Below are 19,894 nucleotides of genomic sequence, written 5' to 3'. Positions count from 1 at the left end.
CTCATCAATTACAAGTCCCAGCCCAAATGGCTGGAGTTCCTAAAAAATAAATAAATAAAAAGGGAATCCTGGCGCCTCGTTTGCCTGGAAACAGCAGGTAAGCCACCTTTCGAAACTGGGATGAAACGCACCAAAGCCTCACTTAGCCACGGCCACGTGACGTGCGTGGTTTGAACCCCACCTCGGAGCAGGGTTTAGAAACATCTGCGCGACACAGCGTCGAAACATCTGTATCGAGCGTCCCATCCATGTGCGTTTGGGTAAGTTTGAGTTCAATTTGGAACCTTCTACATTTACATAAGCCTCATTTATTTTAAACATTTTAAAAGTGCTTCTTTACTTCAAGATTACAGAGCGTGCTTTGCATTCCGTTTGGATGTAGGTTGTGTGTGTTCTCAGTCACAAGATTAAATCGCATGGCTGGAGGTGTTATCATAAAGTGAGCTCAGCAGCAGTTTTGGGTCATTACAACAAAAGCATCAAAACTTAAAAGAGAAGCTTAAAAGACCTTGTCCGCCTGATCTGCCATCTAACCTGATTGTGGTGCTCTTTTCCCCGTTCTTATCTCAACATCACCAATAAAGAAAACAACAGAAGTGCAATAACGTCTCTGTGCGGTGCCAAAGTGGAATTTAACCAGATCTTTCAGCCTGTGCTAATTAGGCCTGTGTTTCCTCCCTAGTATCAGAATCTTTTTCAATGACTTTATCTTTCTTTCTATCTTTAATATAAACTTGTTTTTTTATTATTTTTAAGTTCAGCTACACACATAAAAGGTCTTCTGTTTTAACCCAATAAGGCTCTCATGTAAAAATGTGGAATCTGAGATTTCCACATTTATGCTTTTGTGCCTCTCTTAAAGGGGATAAAGGGTTCACAACATTCAGACATCTGTTAATCATATTTACGATTGTAATATAAACAAGTCCATCGAGTGTCTCAGTAATGAGGTTACAGCCACATGGAGACGGCACTCTTATCTAGACACCCATCCGGTTTAGCCACAATCTCCAGCCCTCTTACTAGTTCTGGCCTTTTTGGGTAATCCTCACCATCAAGCCCTGGAGACGTTGTTCTTTATTTCTGGAGTGTGAGTCATGCGTCTGAGATTTGGCATGTTGATGTGCTGGTGAAGACAACAGTCAGGAGGTTAAAGGAAGTTGTCGGCGGGGGTTCTACTGGTACCCGACTGGCTCAAAGATTTACATAATATTGACTTGTGGGAACAACAAGAGACATAGTACAGGAAAGTGAAATAAACCAAACAAATACATTAGTTTTTATTAAAACATCACAGTTATGCACTTCACACACAGCATGTGGTCATCCTGATTTACAAAAACACTGACTTACTGAAACTGCTAAATCAATGTGTTGAAATGGCAGGGGTGCCCCACAAGCTTCATGTACTAGCATTTTAGAGCTACTTTGAGCCACAATTAAAAGGTCTAGAAATACAACTTTTATAATCTTTCTGCAGGCTAGTTTTGGATTATCATTTATTAAAGACAGAAAGGACCAATTCTATTTCTGGATCTGTTTATAAGCATTAAAGCAAAACTGTTTGTCTTGCTGATTTTGTAAATTCAAAGTAGAATTGCACCTGTGTTTGTTGGAAGACAGTGGCAGCATTGTCCTAACAACTAGGAGATTAGTACTGCAAAATTTGCAAGTACTTTGGATGATCTGGGCCTCATAATAGCCTTAGAATGGATGTGTTATTTGCTGCCAGTGCTGGTGGATTAACCGTTACAGAAATGTGAAAAAATTATTTTGGTAATTATCAATCCTGTTACTTTAGTGCAGCTGTGGCATAAACCTTTAAATTAGGTGGTGGTCTAATAAATTTGCTCAGCACAGGAACTCAACCAACACATTTTCTTCTGCCTCTGACCACTGTGTGTACAAAAGACCCCACATTCCATAATTCATACATTATCTATAGTAATACAAATAAGATTACTTACACTTATATGTTCCAATTACGGCTTTGTTTGTGTGTGTTCGATTATGCAATGACAGATTTGTGCAAGTATGTACGTACATCTAAAAAGCACTATGGAAAATAAAAGCCTATTGTGTTCTTATAAAATCACAAGTTTAATTATGAGTTGTAGTACTTTGAAGATTATGCCTAATCACCAGTTTAGCAAATATTGCTTATAAAGTTTTCACCTTTTGGGCTTATTTGCTTTTCAGGTCTCACGGTGGAGGAAGTGACCATTGACTTTAGTTGATTAAACCTGCTTAAAAATGAATTAAAACTGCTAAATAAAGAGGTCAAAGGTCAAAGCTGAGCTCAAACTATTCCACTGGCATTGAATAAAGTGCAAGGTAAAGAAGAACCTGATGAAAGATCAGCAGGTTGGACTCGTCCTGGCCTTTGATGTCCCACAAAGCGCAACTCTGTCATTTCGAGTACTTGGCGAACGGAGACTCCTCGTTCACACTGCCCTGAGATACACAGAAAACAGCAAACGAATGGTTAAAAAAATAAAACAAAACAAGCCATTCATAGGTCACCAGCAGTGAGCCTGATGTTAAGATGCCTGTACTGAAGGTCCACTGTGTTACCTGTTTTACCATCTGAAATAAACTTGAGCGTGTGCACTGCAGTGTTTCATTTCCAGTACAATATATTCTATTGTTTTCCTTCAGCTGATTATATTGGTTGCCTGTAGGCAGTTTCTTTTGAGACATCTTACCTGGAGGTGAAGTCTTTGCCGTACTTGCTCAATGTAATTAACATTTAGGACTGACAATCAGCTGACCGAGGCAAGCATCTAAAATGACTGAAATATTAAATTGGTGACTGTGAAACGGGATTGCCATGTGAATATGAGGTTGACACTGTTGAGAAGCTCCTTGGGCAGGGAAGCTTAAATGTTTCATAAAATTATGTCTGTGTAAAAGCTTTTTGTTTTTTCAGCCTTATCTTACTTTCTTTTCTCGTAAAGTCGGAAATAATGAAAAGAAATTGGTGAGAATGAATGAACAAAAACAATAAACCCACACAGACAGAAAGATCAGCTAAATGTGCAGCTTCTTTTTTTTTCCTGGACAAGCGAAGGGGGTGGGGGTGGGGGTGGGGGGGGGTGATCTTGCCCTTATTATCAGTTTTTTTTGTTTTGTTTTGTTTTTGTTACAGGGACTCGTTTGTCATTTATTAACCCTGCAAGTTATCTTTCAATCCTGACCTGCTCATTTGGGAAGATCAGTTGTTTTTCAGCTCATATTGTTGGTTATATAGCTCATATGGTATAAAGTGCACTACAGCACAATGCCCTCATAGATTATTACAGCAGCTCCAGTCATGCTGCAATAAAGATTTATACTCGCCGTTCACGTTATAAAGAACACCTGACTATTCCAATGCAGTCCAGGGCAACAGCTCCGCCATAACGTTTACATATTATACATATCTATTTCATATTTACTGGCAGCCTCATTGTAGGTGGTGGTCTGGCCTGATTAACACTGTAAAGTCTTGATGACATTTTCTCTGCACACAAAAGCCCATATGTCGACTTGTGGCAAAACTGAACTGCACTAGTTTGACAGGAATTCCTAACAAAGTGTTCTGTGAGAGTGAATTTGATCAAGCGTGACAGAGAAATCTTGTTTTTCAGAGATTTGATTCTTGATTAGACTTTAACTAGACATGTGAAGCCTGTGAAGAGATGCCAGCGGTGAATGAGTACCTGCTGACGCACTGATGGCACTCTAATGATAAGCTTTTCTAAAGAAAAAGCTTAGTCATAACATCCTCACCACACTTTTCACACACCGACAATCCACTCACACTTCCTGTTCGTGTAAAAGAGAGCACGGCAAACCACTGTCCTCGTTATTGAGGTGACAGAAAGAGGAAGAAAAAAACATTTAACATGGCAGAAGTTTTACACGCCAGTCCTAACACACGGCAGGACTGAGAGATAAAATCCTGTAACGTGCTGCACTTGCACTACATCCGTGTCGCAGGCATTTTCTACATGATAACCAATGAGTGTCTCCCCTCCCTGCAGGTAGAAATACCTACAGCAAGCAGAATCTCATATAGTTACTCATTAATTACCCCGCCCCTAGTGGAGGGGGGTGGAGTATGGGGTAATGTTTTTGGTGTCTGTTTGTTAACAATATTACAGCAAAACTAACACTCTGATTCAAACCAAATTTGCATGAAAGATGACCAGTGACCCCTAGATCACCTGTTTAAAGTTTTGCCATAATTGGGCTAAGTTCAGAGGTCAGAAAATCTTGTGAACGTGAAACTCGGGAACATTGTGACCTAGGATGTTCAAATTCATACTTTAGATGTAGCTACTAAACATCATGGACAGCTTAGTTCCTTAGTTAGTACCATAATAATGCCAATCATAAAAAGTGACAGTATTCTCAGTGGTTTGTATCTATTATGATTTTAGCATTTCTTGTTCCTGGTTCTTACTTAGCCATTTGCAAGTCACTAAGGCTCACATGCACTCCATTAAGAGCTAATGAGACCTTAGCACATGTGTGCTACCTACTCCCAGGAGGCTGCCGGGTGGCACTGGTGGCTGACAGTATTTTCAATCTTAAATTTGGTTTAAAAGTGAAAGTCATCCAATCCAGATTCTGGATTTGCAGGCTACTTGAATTTTACATGGGAAACTCCATTTACATCCATAAAACAAAAGTTATTTTAGTTAAACTTTGTAAACCTTGGAAAAATTATGGGCATGGACAATAAGACCTGTGTGTTATCTCAGTGATTCAGTGCTTGGAGGGTGATGTTTGTCAGATGGACAACATTCAAATCAGCTAAAACCTCTGCTGGGGGCGGGGTTTGTTGTGCCCAGTTTCACCCTCTGGAAACTATGAAAATGTCTCCTGTTTTCTATCTCACCATTGGCATGTCTTCAAGCCTCTCAAACTTGGAGCTCGATGATCGGATACATTTCACCACAACAACCACTAGAACGAGGGTGAGGACGACACAAAAGATGCAAATGATAGCCACTAGGCCCGGGTTTGATGCCAGGTCATCTTTTCCTGAGCCAGATGGAAAACCTGAGTGGGAGACAAACAAACAAAAAAGCTACTAATACAATATCTGCTTATGTAAAAAAAAAAAAAAAAAAAAAAAGAGGACACGAGTAAAACTACAGTAATGTAAGAAGAACTCATATTTGCCCATTGGAATTTATCTGTGAACTAAATGTTGTAGTATAACCTGCAACCTGTTAGTTGCACCAGATTTATTTGCACTACATTGTGTGTGCCAAACAAACATGTAGGTGTGGGCCCACTGTGGGTAGCTATAGGTGAACTGTGGGGCTGTGTGGGCAGGGCAAACCCAGACTTATCTCAAGTAGGGCCCCTGTAGGCTAGCTCACGAGGGCCCAAAAACCCACACTGTCCCCCCTGTGGGTTAGACCACGCATGGCCCAGAGTAATTTTACCCCTGGGCAACACATAGTGGGCTTGCCTGTAGAAAAACTATTTAGAAGTCCTGGGTGGGGCCCACCGTGGCCTCCAGTACCAGTGAGAAAGGTGGTTCACAGGGCCTGGGTGGGTATGCCACAGGCCTTTCAATGGGGCCTTTCTTTGTGGGGGTTTAGTGTGGGCAGCTCACAGTCAGTCCTCACAAAACCATGTCACTAAATTAAGAGCTGCAGTAAACAACAAGCAAGCACTGATCTGTGACGTGATCTTAGTCTCTTTATCATGTTGCGCTGGATGCACATAACATGTCAAGTCAAACTTGTTTTGATGAAAATCATACTGTTATCAGCTTACTACAGTTGGAAAGGGGTGTTGTTTGTATGTTATTAACACTCATTATGAGTTATTGATTTATAAGGTCAAATTTGAGAGCCTCTTTCCAACTAAGTAGCAATTAAAGAGGAGTTCTCGGTTTGGCCTAAAAGACTGTTCTCTGTATGTAGACTTGTCTGATGCACATAAAATCTCAGTAACTTGTCATCAAGAATTAATTTAAACCTGAGAAGAAATCAATCAAAACATAAGAAAGAATTTAATCTTTTGTGCATGCAAAATTATTTTGTTTACTATGAATATATTATATATTTTTTCTCTATATTGCTACTTGTGGGCTCTGTAGAAACAAACAAACAAAAAAAGTACATTATTTTCTCCTAGAATTGTAGAGAAGAGGGGTGAGCTGGTTTTGATGGTTTTGACCTGTGTTGGTGGTGTTCACAGTGGAGGATGCAGTGGTTCTTCGTGACGTTGGTGCAGATGGGAGTGTTGACACAGTTGACAAAGCAGTCTCATTTGATGTCTGGTTGATTGCTGTCGTCTGAGGAGGTGGGCTGGGATTAGTTGCCTCTGTCCTCTGTGTTTGTGATGAATTTGAAGTGATGGCAGTTGTGATCTGGTATGTTGTTTTTTCAGCTGTAGTCTGGTGCATTGTTGTTTCAGCTGTAGTCTGGTGCATTGTTGTTTCAGCTGTAGTCTGGTGCGTTGTTTTTTCAGCTGTAGCCTGTTGCGTTGTTTTTTCAGCTGTAGTCTGGTGCATTGTTGTTTCAGCTGTAGTCTGGTGCATTGTTGTTTCAGCTGTAGCCTGGTGCGTGGTCGTTTCAGCTGTCTGGGGTATTGTTCCACTGGTAGCCTGGTGTGCTCTTGTTTGCGGCTGTGGTTTGCTAGTGGTTGTTTGTGCAGTGAATGAAATGGCTAAAGTGGAGGACATGGTGGTTTCTGCAGAGAAACAAACAGCGCATATTGCGTGATGATGCATTCACACCTCACCAAAATAATCATCAAGTGGTTTACGGGCATCTTAAAGGTAGATAAGATAGTTGAAGTTCGAGTGCAAGTATGAATGCACCTCTGCTTAGATACTTGCCTTGGCTATTTTTAAGTGCATAACTGCAATCACATTGACAAGCGTGGCCTAATGCTGTGCACTATGAGCACCCAGATTGTTTTTGAACATTGAGAGTTATCGTAGTTTTGTTTCTGTAAGCCACCTCTCAGGATTTTAAATCAAATAGACTTTCAGCTTTAATTCAAAAAGTTCTGAATTAGTTAGTTAGGAATTAGAGCCTAATGGACCTTATTGACCTAACTATGTAGCATGGGGAGATCTCTTTTTTTTATTTGCATTTTGATACCAGGCTCATCTTCTAGCTGTGATTCCTTATGTGGCAGAATAGTCTTACAATATAGTCATATTTTAAGACAAATGTAGCTCATGGCTGTGAAATGCAGAAACAGAGTTAGTGTTCACATATTCTGTATAAGAGTTTGGACATTTAGATCCTGAAGATGTTTTTCAAAATCTTTACAATTTGAGCACACAAAAAGAGCTTGGATCACAGAGAGTCTCATAAATTTACTAAACATATTGTGCAGTTTTGTTTTGTTTTTTTATATGGAATGGCTCATTAGCATAATCTTAACCTAACCCTAACTTATCCTAAATCTAACCTTTAATATCATAGATTAGAAATACTGAATGCTAGAACTTTACGTTCACTAACAGCATTTCTATCCTGGAGCTTTGCTGCTTTTATTTAAGTCACACACAACTAACATGTGACTGCTTCTGCATTAGTCCAAAGCTCTTTGACACAGAACTCAAATGAGTTTCATCTTTGAGTCGCTGCCCACACCAACATGATTACCCACCCCTGAAACACATTTATCATAAACTCATCTACTGAGTTTAAAGGAAGCCACACATGAGACAACAACAATCTGTTTCTGTGTCATCTTTGACTACTGAAAATATATATTAATGTAGTTGCAGTTTTCTCTAAATTTGATCCTTGTTGTAAAAGCCGAGCAGCCTGGGATCAAAGTTTAAACTATAATGTACCCATATGGCAGATATACTGTATCAGTGCAGATAATTTCTTCAGGCTGGAGTCCTGTTAAACACGACAGCCATTTACATTAGTTCACTACACAAATACCTCCACCAGCTGCTTTGTGCATAAAGAGAACACACTGGGAAAACCCTCAAGACACTCAAAACTGAGACGAAGCTAAGATTTTAAAGTTTATATTTAATTCACATCAAGAGCGTTTAGTAACTGCTTTGGAGCTTTAAATCGTATTACTGGGTGCGCTTGTACACAGTGATATGGTCAAAGATCCAGAAGAGCTTGAGGTACGATTGCTGTGCAGGAATGAACTTAGAAAGTCAACTTTTAAACTTTAAAAAAAAAAAGAAAAAAAAAAAAGTAAATTTCGGACAAATATGACATGATCACATGCTCCGCCCCAAGGGTCAAAATGCAGATTGTTGTGACACAGAGCAGTCTGTCAGGTAATTTTACAGTAATGACAACGTGTACATGTGTGTTCAGTGAAATGTTTGCCAGTGGGCTTAGGCTCACTTCCACTGATTAAATATTAGCCCCAGTTTACACCCAGGTGTGAACTTCCCATTTACCTTAACTTTCTCTTACGCTGTACAAATCAGCATTTTACTTTGATATGAATTTTACAGCAATGCACATCATTAGGCCGCATATCCAAAATGAATACAAATGTTTCTGTGAAATCACACGATTGTTATTCAAGTCCTAACCTCAGATATCACTTCATATTACCATTATGAGCGCACAGTTGCACTTAAAACAAGAACCTGAACAATAATGCCTTAAACAAACACGCAGGCTCTCACTGCATGAAGCTTCCTGTTTGAATAAATTTGTATTTTTACAAGACTTCCAGCTAACACAGGTGTACTCAAACACATTGAACACACAAGTTTGCGAGGTAAAAACTTGTTAACTTACCTCTACATGCTGCCATTATTAACAGGGACACCATGAGAATGAGGGACATTGCTGCGGACATGTTGAGAGAGGAAGTGGCTGATAGTCATATCAATGAAATTCAAATACATGCACGCATACGCAGTGCAGCTATATCCTTGACAGCAGGATGTGCTGAGTGCCTGAGGAGGAGTGCTCTAAACATTGGCTGTTGCATATCAAGCATCAAGCCCTTCATGCTATCAGTCAATATTTGAACAAGGCTGTGTATTAACTTTCAGTTCCATTCTTGGGCCAGCAGCTGTGGATTTGATTTTGCTTTTAAAATAGATTTTAAACGTGAAAGTTGCTTGAAGTTCTGATCCGTTACTGACGGAGTTCCATTGTGGGTATTTCTATCCAAGTTTGCTTTTACTGCATTGGTAGTGTGTTTGGGATCAGTCATAAATAAAAATGAAGTTGATGGTAGATCAAAATCTGACCGTACTTTTCTGTGTTCATAATTTCATCAATTTTGACAAGATCCCCAACACCACTGGATGAAAGGCAGCCCCAAACCACAACAGTCTCCACCATGTTTTACAGATGGCTGTAGACATTCACTGTTGTACCTCCCTCCTGACGACCTCTGAATTATCTTTGCCAATTTACATACTCAACTAAAAAAATGGGAACAAATTATTTAAAATTGAGTCTTTGCCAAGTTGTTTGTTATGTGTAGACACAATAGTGGTTCATCCCTTGAGATGGGAGCCTTTTTTTTTGTGCTTGGATGATTTATGGGTCAATGTTAATTCTTAAACAAAAACATATTCCTCTGAAAATGCTCAGGTACAAGAACTGGACTGAAAATGAGTGAAAAAGCAGCCAATGTCCAAAGAAAAAGACCTTCAGAAAGCCTGGAGAACTACTGCGTAAAGACTTTAAAAATTTTAAGACAGACTGGCTCCTTGTAAGCAAAATATAAAGAAATGATAGCTGGCTCAAGAGGTTTGCACGGTACTGTAAAATGTGTTTTTAAAAATATGTTATATAGATTGGTGAGAATAACTAAAGTTAGCTTCCCTAATATTTCCTGTTATGATACTAATACAGTGATGGTAATGTCACCCGAGCCGCCATTTGTAAACAGAACTGAAAGTGAAAAGTGGATAATCACATTATTGTATAACCCTAAAATAAATTAGGGAGAGATCTTTTTTCTTGTTTAATTCTCCATTGATTCAATAGTCATAACCTCGCCTACGCAATTTTTTTTTGTAAGGTACATGAGTACGTAATTTGTCCAACTTTGATAACTGCATGAATCAAGATGGATAAAGAGACTGCACCAAAAGAAAGATGTTTTATTTCATTTAATTGTTTAAAAATCATAAATCATTTGAAAATAATAAAAAGAACACTTATTTAGGATTCAGAAGTCTCTGATATTTGCTTTTCAGGTAGTACACCAATGATACATTTTATGTGTGGACAACTGGAAAAATATTTCATATAAATATATGAACACAGCAGCAGCACCAAAAATGGTGTGTCCCCCCACCCACACCTATCCACCCACCCACCCACAGCTATCCACCTTTATACTGACACCATTTACACTGCCACCCCCCCCCCCCCACCCCCCCTTACATAAATTAAATCATCACTGGACCTGCCAAAGCTAAAATCTCATTAATAAATAAACAAACTGGTAGAAATTTTACAGTCACGAGTGTAAAACTACTGCACAGTTAAAAATTACTTTTAAAACTTACAACCAGGTTTTCAAGCAAGTATGCGCATAGTTATTGATCATGTGTGACATAACAGAGACACTTCCACAATCATGTTTTATTTTACCTCAGAGGGTTAAGTTAAAATGGAGATTATTTAGCATTAAAGCAAGCACAGCACTGGGCTATATATTAAGGCAATGTTTACAGAGGTCCAACAGGGCTTAGTGTTGAAGGAAACTCAGTTTAGGAGAGCTCTTTCACTTAAATACTGATTTGATTTTTTTTTTAACCCCACTAAGCATAAAGGACAGAAATAAAAGTATGACAAGAGCCGGGTTTAAATTATTATTATTTTTTTTTAAATAAACCGTCTGTTGGAATTTTTAAACTAACTTAAATTCATTCCAAGTGCTGTGGCTGAGGGCAGTCAAATAGCTTTTCATCCCTGAATGCATCTACATGAGCACACATGACTCACACATAAACACATGAGAACTCTTCAGGTATTAAGGAAAAGCATACTGGCACTTAGTACGGTCAGTTTAACCAACATATAAAACACAACTTGCTGCATGCACACAACAGTCTTGTAGTTTCCAAGGGAGGAAAATAGGTATGAATGCATAAAAAAAAATGGATCATCTCTACTGATCTCTACTCTCTACTGAGCGCCATACAAGCTGAATCTTTAAGCCTTCTCCTCCAAAGGGAGCACTTCCTCCTGTACTTCCACGTTATCGCTGTCCGATGCTAGCTCAGCAGGCTGACTGTCATTCTGTCAAGACAAAAACCAGTGCACGTGTCAGCATAATCACTTCACTTTTGTTCATATGCAGTGAACAGAAAGCTCAGACAGTGAACCTCATGAGCAGCAGTGAGGAGCAAGTTTATAAAGTGAGGTCCAAGAGTCTAATGCATCTCTTCCACTAGTACCACAGATTTTTGGCTTGACTCAGCTTGCTCTGAACCCCAGCTTAGTAAGTACTGTAAAAAAAAAAAAGAAAAAAAAAAAAAAAAAAGGCACCTGGTACCAAATACTACCACCTAATGGAAAACCCTAAAAACTGAGTCAAGCTTAGCAGGTACAAGTGGAAAAGAGGAGAAAAAAAAAGTGTGGAAAATCTGCCACATTTAATGTAAATGTGGAAATAATAAGTGAGCAAACATATTATGACCACCTGCCTAATATTGTGTTGGACCCCCTTTTGCTGCTCAAACAGCTCTCACCTGTCGAGGCACGGACGCCACTAGACCCCTGAAGGTGTGCTGTGGTAACTGCACCAAGATGTTAAGAGATCCTTAAAGACCTGTAAGCTGTGAGGTGGGGCCTCCATGGATTGGACTTGTTTGTCCAGCACATCCCACAGATGCTCGATTGGATTGAGCTCTGGGAAACTGGAGGCCAAATCAGCACCTCAAACTCAATGTTGTGCTCCTGAAACCATTCCTCAACCATTTTTCTTTGTGTTAAGGAGCATTATCCTGCTGAAAGAGGCCACACCCATCAGGGAATCATGTTTCCATGAATGGGTGTACATGGATTGCAACAATGCGTAAGTAGGGGGTGTGTGTCAAAGTAACATCCACATGGATGGCGGGACCCAAAGTTTCTGCCGGCTTGTCTTCTTCCCATAGTGCATCCTGGTGCCAGGTGTTCCCCAGGTAAGTGATTCACATGCACCCGGCTATACAGGTGACATAAAACAAAATGTGATTCATCAGACCAGGCCACCTTCTACCATTGCTGACTGGTCTGCAGCTATGCAGCTCCATACACAACACACTGTGATGCACACCTTTCTATCAAAACCAGCATTAATGTTTTTTGGCAACTTGAGCTACAGTAGCTCATCTGTTGCATCGGAGCACATGGACCACGTGCATCAATGAGCCTTAGCCACCCATGATGATGTCACTGGTTCACCACCGTTCTTTCCTTGGACCACTTTTGATAGATACTGACCACTGCAGACTGGGAACACTTCACAAGAGCTGCTGACCCAGTCGTCTAGCATCACAATTTGGCCCTTGTCAAACTCGCTCAAATCCTTACATGTGCCCATTTTTCCTGCTTCTAACACATAAACTTTGAGGACAAAATGTTCACTTGCTCTCTAATATATCCCACCCACTAACAGCTGCCATGATGAAGCGATAATCTGTGTTATTCACCTGACAGTGGTCATAACGTTAAGGTTGATCCATGTATAATTATGCTCATTCCCTGTTCCACATATATATTTTTGAACTCTAGACCAACTTTGCTTGATTCACAGTTCAAAACAATCCTCATTTATCTTATACTGAGCCTTGGTGCAGCCTCTCAGTTCATCCACTGTTGGAGACGAACCTTAAGTTAATAATTGGTAAAATAATAAGTAAATGCATGTCCTGTGTGGCTGACTCACTCTGTGTTTGAGGTAGGAGAGGTAGGTGTCCCACCCTAAGGTGATAAAGTTGATGTACACAACGCGAAACTTGGGTGAGAGAAAGTAGAAGTTGATCATCTGAGCAGCGGGCCAAACACAGCAATCTGCCTGTCAGAAAGAACAGCACACATTAAGATAAACAAGCAGGTACAAATTAACAAACACAATTAGCAAACACTGCAGAAAATGAGACAAGAGGAGGCTGTGTGTGCTCTGTCTGCTCGGCATGCTGGGAACAAAAAAAAAAAAAAATCAACAGCCCGAGGGCTGAACAACGCTACCAACTGAGGCTGGGAGGTTGTGTTTACTCTGTTGGCTATTTTTGACCTGCTAAGCAACGACAATTTCAAGACTTAAAGACAACTAGAAGAGTGAGGACCGCAATTAATACACAGTCTTTACAAGTCTTTGTATTGCTCCTCTGTTTGCAGTGTAGTTATCTTTTTAAAAATGGTATCCAAAACCAGTGCTTATGGTTAACATGGCTCAATGTGTCCCTGTGAGCAATGTTGTGTAACTCAGGGATTAACAAATTTAGTTCTTTACATTTAGAAAGCTTTGCGGAACTGAAGCTCATTCAACTTTCCTCCTTATTTTACATATATAAATAAAAACAGACACCAGTCATGCTTAGAGTAATAAATGTAAACTCGTCTTCAGTTTAAAACAAAGAACTTGATGAAGCCAATAATTCACATTCAGCCTTTAAGTTTACTTACCTTATACAATTCCCAAAACTTGTTCCTAAACTCCACCCACCCATCGGATAAACTGCGCCCCTCCAGGAGATCCATACCTGCAATAAACACAGCTGTCTGTCAGAAGTGCATCAGCTTCAGATAAGCTCTCTAATAAACACGAATAACTGAACTTGAGTCTAATCCAAACAAATACGGTTCAAACTCCATACGGCGTGTTTCACCATACCTGATCCACATCTTTATATGCAACCTTTGCCCCTGTACATGATCGTGTGTGTGTGTGTGTGTGTGTGTGTGTGTGTGTGTGTGTGTGTGTGTGTGTGATTGACAAATTGCTCAGATGCTCACAGACAGATTTTGAGGAATGCACGTGTGCGCTGTATGAGAAAGAAGACGAAACTCAATGTAATTAATGCCTTAAAAATCGTTCTCACCTAAAAAATACCACATGCCCAGAGTCGGGGAAGCAACCAGCTGGTCCACCACAACCTTCTTGACCAAAGTGTTCAGAGCTTTGCCCGCGTACACTCTGTCCAGCCAGAGGTACCAGTAGTGCAGGAGTGGACCCATGGAGCAGCCCACCGCAAACATGCGACCTTTAAAGCCAAAAAATGTGACAAAACACTGGAAACTAAATAATTATTGCCTAATAGATGAAAGCATTACAAAAGAGTAGAAGTGATGGTTATATTTTGAAAAAAATACTTTAAAAAGATTAGTGTTTGTTAATGCATTTTTTATGGATTACACCATTAATTTATTTTATCCCAAATGACTTAAGTTTGTTCAGCATGTATTTTAGGAGGCGTACAGATCTGAAGCTCTCCTGCATATCAGCCGAAGTAAGAAAGTTAGTCACCTGTCCTATTCCAATCTCTGACTTTGCCAGGGTCCTTGTGCTTCTCCCAAGACTGCTGCAGGATGTCTCCCAGAGACAGCATGACCCCTCCGCTCATGATATTGGTGAACAGCAGGTAGCGGCCCTGGAAGAGCGGCCTCCAGGAGAACCGTATGCGGACCAGAAACTCTTTACCTGCACGAGGAAGCATGATGTGTAGATCGCAGAGAGAGCAATGTCATCTGTGGAGGAGGAAAACGACAACAACAAGGCCTGTCACTGTGGGTACAGCTATAACACAAGTCCCCCAAATAATACCTGTGCAGTTACAACACAACTCATAGACCACTGAAAGTGAGCTTAGCAAGTACAGGGGAAACCATTCACAAGCTCAAACAACTGGAAGACATCTGATGGCAAGGAGTTCGTGTGGAGAAAGCCGGAGGGTAACTACATTCATTTCACTAAGCAAACTTCAAAGAAATAAGCAGAAGTAACAGAACTGGATGTGTCAGCAGGATAATCCACAGCTTTTATCCAGAACAAAACTAAAACGTTTGAATTTCACATTTTAACAGAGCACCTGTTTGATGAGAGAAATACAACTGAAGGCTTTGCTGGCTGACAGGTGGATCACCTGTGAGAGTGTAAATGCGTGTACAAGTGTAAATTACTTTTTAAATACCAAAAATATCGTGAGATTTAGTGAGACCACCATTTGGTCCCTATTATGTGTTCATTTTGAACTGCATTGTTTTCTCAGTTAAAACTCAATAACTTTGTACTCAAAGTACATTTAAGTTACAAACCTCAATAAGAAAAATCTCAAATCTGTACAGATTTTCTTTCTTTTTTTAAACACGGCTGTAAAGCTCAGAGTTCAAAGTTCACGCAGCCATGTCCACTCTGCAGGTTCTACTCATTAACTAGATCAGAGACAAACGCTTTATGCCGTCGGTCTGAAACAAGTCCAGGCATTGACCTTTGCATAAAAATGTACATTCGGTTTCACAATGATCCACTGAACAGGACATGCAACAAACCTGCGCCGGCGTGTCGGAGTTTCCCGGCAAATACGCGTTTCCCCACGCTAAACCAAGCACCATTAATAAACCCACGCAGTCCACCAGCAGTAAGCACACAGATACGAGGAGAAGGAAACGCTGCAGGAGGATATTTAGCTGTACTGACAACCTGAACGTCGAGCAAACGCCTGCTCTGCACACTGATAAATGTACCGGTAGTGGCGACACCGGCTTCTTCTTTATTGGCGGCAAACAACGAAATTGTGCATTACCGCCACCAACTGGTATGGTGTGTGCACTGAAATGTTGCTTAAAAACAAACGAGTGTGTTTTTAGAAAACAATGGAATGTGACCTGGTAATTTTCACTTCTTGTCCAGTTTTATTTTCATGTTACTAAGGTTTTGGATCAGTTGTCTTCTCTCAGCCACATATTTCTGACAGTGGAATAATTGTTTTAAATGCATCTGTGCAGAGTCTCAGAGCCTGATACTGAATACTCTTTAGTCTATGGAGACTAGACCCACTGATGAATTATATGCTTCACACCCATAATCTAATCCTGACCTGAGTGACCTGTGTACATGGCTTTCCAAGAATTCCTGTCTGCTCCCCAGTCACTTCCAACTAAACACCTCGTTATTTTTAACACTTTCTTGCACTTGTCTACTAACTTTTGAATATGTACAGCCCGTGTCCCTCTTTCATCAAACCACAACCCAAAAACTTAAATAATCTTACTTTTTTCAACTGTAGTCCATATAATTTGAGTTTGATTTCCTCTTGAAAAGCATTTTAGTCTTTCCAGATGAAAATGTGAGCCCTCATTTATATGACCACTTTCCACCTTTAAAACTGCTCACTGTAGCTTCTTTACAATAAACTCTAAATTTCTTCCTCTCCTCCACATTGCCCCACCATCTGCAAACAGTGAGAACCTCATCCCACCCTCTAGATCCTTAAACACAACATTTATCAACCTCCCAAATAAATCCTCCCTATCATAAAATAAAATAAAATAAAATAAAATAAAATAAAATAAAATAAAATAAAATAAAATAAAATAAAATAAAATAAACAAGTGTCAGTGTGAGTGTGAATGGTTGTCTGTCTCTGTGTTGGCCCTGCGACAGACTCCAGACTCCAGTCAAACCTGACATATGTATTAAAGGTACTGCAGCGCAGTACCTTTAATACATATGTCATGCTCTAATCTCTGTAATAAAATGTTATGGTCAACAGTATCAAAAGCTGGACTGAGGTCTAACAGGACAAGCACAGAGATGAGTCCGCAGTCAGAGGCCGATGAACATTATCTGAAAGTCTTTAACAAATAAGGACATTTTTGGTTCAAATCGTACGTACTGAGGTCAGGAGAGAGGTACAACAATGAGCATCTGCACCCATCTGTGAAACACGGTGGAGGCTCTATCATAGTTTGGTCCTGCATTTCAGCCAGTGGTGTCAAAATTTATGCAATTATGAGCAAAGAAATGTGAAGTCAGATTTTGATCCACTATGCAGTACACTCTGGGAAGCATCTAATTGGCAGCTGCTTCATTTTTCATCATTTCTCAGGCTGTGATCTCAAACACAGTAAACACATACCTGGATGGAAAAACACATGATGGATCACCATCGTCATGGATCGGCCTCCCCAGAGGAAAAATAAGTGCAACTTTTAAAATAGATTTATTTTCAATACTCATTAAAGTAACTATCATTGCAAATATTTTACAAATTACAAGACCACAGTGGAAAGGCCTTTCACCTGTATATTTGTTATACATCAACAAAAATTGTATTTTATATTTTTTAATGTAGTTAATATTCACACTTTGCAAAGCCATCCAGAATGGGACCCTTTGGTGGACCGGTTGAAGCCCCTGGTCCTCATGTTTGACACCACTGCTTTACTTAGCTTATATTTCATTATATGGTGAAATCGTGTGAAATTATTTCATCCACCTCTTCATTATAACCTGCTGTAAAGGTCCAGGCTGAATGAGCTGTGAAGACTAAAACGTGTTTCTTCAGCTGCTCCCAGTTCTTTAACAGCACTGAGTCGTTCTTGCATCAGGATGTTTTAATGTATGTGAGCCTCCACGCAGGTCAATTGCCCCATTAAATACAGGCGTAACACTAACAAAGCGTTTTATTACACCATTGTGTAAACATTGAAATCACCATAATCCATCACTTGCAGGTGCAAACAGGAGGAGATAACAAACACATTCAAATTTCTCTCAACTGTTACCAAGAACAGGACACTGTTGTTCTCCAGTTATGTTTATGGTGAGACTATTTACACAATGTAAACCAGATTACATATAATACTAATTAAGCAAGTAGGTAAGTGCTATTCACAGATGTGAAGTCCCAAATGACTGTACAACAAAACAGAGTCAAATAAATAAGAAAGTTAAGTGCTGTAACAGCAGTATAATAGGAATACAAAATCAAGTTAAGACACAGAATAAATTAGAGTAAACTGAGACATGCTCAAAAAGTTCCCAACACACATTTAAAGAGAAACAGCCTGACGAATACTAACATAGTGGCCACAACTGTATTTTCTCTTGCCTTAAAGACAAATAAAAGAGGTGTTATGACTATTTATTACAAGTTACAAATCGTATATAAAGATTTTTTTTTAAGTAAGGAAATGTGAATGCCATGCTGAGTGAATGTACATTGTTACATAATTACACTAAATCTTAGTCTGCATTACTTTCTTACTAACTGAGTGATTAACTTTCATAAACTATTGCAAATAAAATATTTTAATCTGTTATCAGCACCGACCCGAGAATCTCGTTAGGCATTTAATGTATTAATTTTTTTTTTGTATCTGCTTTATTACTGAAAAAATTTAGGATACAATTTAAAAAAAAAACAAAAAAAAAAACATTTGTTGTATCTGATTTCAGCTGGCTGGCTCATAAATGCAAACACACATTAAACATTAAACTCAGGTTTGCCTGCATCAAGTCTATGTGCATTGCTCCCTGCTGTGCTCCTTCTCTGTAGTTATTAAGAAATATGAATACTTTAGAAAATACTGCATGGCCACTGATATTTTACATGATGCACTTTCTTTTTTTTTTTGCAGTGACAGTTTTACAGTACATTATTGGACCAGTGTCTGTTATTGGGTGGGAATGGACTCAGTGGTTACTGCTGACCTCCTGATCAATAATTCAGCCTCTCCGGCAGCTTTCATCAATAATAAACGATCAGTTCAGTGTTTGAGGTGGAACGTTTCAGGACGCTTCTTATGGCTCCGGATTCGTTGGACTGGACGTCAAGGTTCCACACGTCCCCCTAAACCCCGCCCACTTGTCATTCATTTAAGTCGCCTTCATGAACTGAGTTACAGAAGGACTGGAAATCTTTTTTTTTCCTTTCAAAATAAAAGCCAATATTAAATAAATAGGTTACAAAAATTTGTTTAAAAATACAGTGAGGTATGAGTTATTTGTTTATTAATCATTGGAATTACAAGTGCATGTATGAAAAAGGTTTTTTTAAATGATGTTTTGAGGTACTTGCACTTTACTGATGTAAGTATGTTTCTTAAATAAGTAACCAAACAAAAACAAATAAATACAAATTATTAAAAAAAAAATCATGACTGTGGCTTTTCATATGTGAGGATTTTTTTTTCCTGTTAATTAATTTGGCAGTTACAATTTATTAATATTTTTCTTTTGGGTTTTGATTTTCAGTTTAACAAAATAAGAATTGGGGGTTTTGGTGTTACTTTGGGCTCTAAGTAAATTTAAGAACATTTCTTATCATTTCCCAGATTTTTACATTATACAGTAATCATTAACAAAAAAATATATATAATCGAGAAAGTTAGTTATAGAGAAAGAAAGATACAGTTCTAAACAAACCACGTCAATCAGGTGTCATTGCAAATGTTCACAGAGTAATATGTCATTTGCATCAATCAAACAATATATGCAGCATGATTATTGTGCATAAAGGCAATAATCTGCTTCGTGACATTTAATACTGGTGTTTATTTCCACTTATCTAACAGTTTTAATGCAGAAACAGGTAATTTTTTACAGTGTGGCATTTACCTTTATAAATGATCTGAAGACTTTATCCACCCCTGCTTAAAAAGTTCACCAGGTAGCAGGTTTTGCAGGGGAAGAAAAATATGTTGGCTGTAGTTCTATTGTATCCATTATCATCTATTTTAAAAGTTAACATAATAAAAACAAAGAATTGTATATCCTGTTGAATGATTGAAATCAATTTTATCTTTCAATTTAAACTTAAAAAAACATTACAATTAAATTGTATATTGCATTTATAGCTTTTGAAATCAAAATAGTCGCTACACTTTATGCAGTATCAGAATTAGATTTATCGGGAAGGCATTTTCTCCCATTTACACAAACACCGGTTTTTACGCCTTTTATTTTGAAATCAACGATAGGA

The 19,894-nt window shown here is 39.0% G+C and overlaps 2 protein-coding genes across 3 annotated transcripts; both read right to left on the bottom strand.

Moving 5' to 3' along the window:
- Positions 1-1,378: 1,378 nt before the first annotated feature.
- Positions 1,379-8,850, bottom strand: cist1 (colon, intestine and stomach enriched 1). Of its 2 annotated transcripts, XM_030728153.1 has the most exons (4): positions 8,751-8,850; positions 6,184-6,699; positions 4,886-5,049; positions 1,379-2,454 (listed from the first exon to the last, which is right to left on the bottom strand). In XM_030728153.1, the coding sequence occupies exons 1-4, from the start codon at positions 8,809-8,811 to the stop codon at positions 2,410-2,412; spliced, it is 786 nt and encodes a 261-aa protein (XP_030584013.1). In that variant the 5' UTR covers positions 8,812-8,850; the 3' UTR covers positions 1,379-2,409. The 2 variants fall into 2 exon arrangements, with proteins under 2 accessions (XP_030584013.1, XP_030584014.1); XM_030728154.1 differs by lacking the exon at positions 6,184-6,699 and having other exon boundaries at positions 8,751-8,814.
- A 1,507-nt stretch (positions 8,851-10,357) lies between these two features.
- On the bottom strand, positions 10,358-15,653 carry mpv17l2 (MPV17 mitochondrial inner membrane protein like 2). The gene is made up of 6 exons (XM_030727830.1): positions 15,459-15,653; positions 14,437-14,657; positions 14,012-14,173; positions 13,596-13,672; positions 12,856-12,984; positions 10,358-11,222 (listed from the first exon to the last, which is right to left on the bottom strand). The coding sequence occupies exons 2-6, from the start codon at positions 14,624-14,626 to the stop codon at positions 11,136-11,138; spliced, it is 645 nt and encodes a 214-aa protein (XP_030583690.1). The 5' UTR covers positions 14,627-14,657; positions 15,459-15,653; the 3' UTR covers positions 10,358-11,135.
- Between the last annotated feature and the right edge of the window lie 4,241 nt (positions 15,654-19,894).

The sequence above is a fragment of the Archocentrus centrarchus genome, chromosome 4 (assembly GCF_007364275.1).
Source record: "Archocentrus centrarchus isolate MPI-CPG fArcCen1 chromosome 4, fArcCen1, whole genome shotgun sequence".
NCBI lineage: Eukaryota > Metazoa > Chordata > Actinopteri > Cichliformes > Cichlidae > Archocentrus > Archocentrus centrarchus.
The sequence above is the reverse complement of the archived record's forward strand: the minus strand, read 5'-3'. Positions and strand labels throughout refer to the sequence as shown.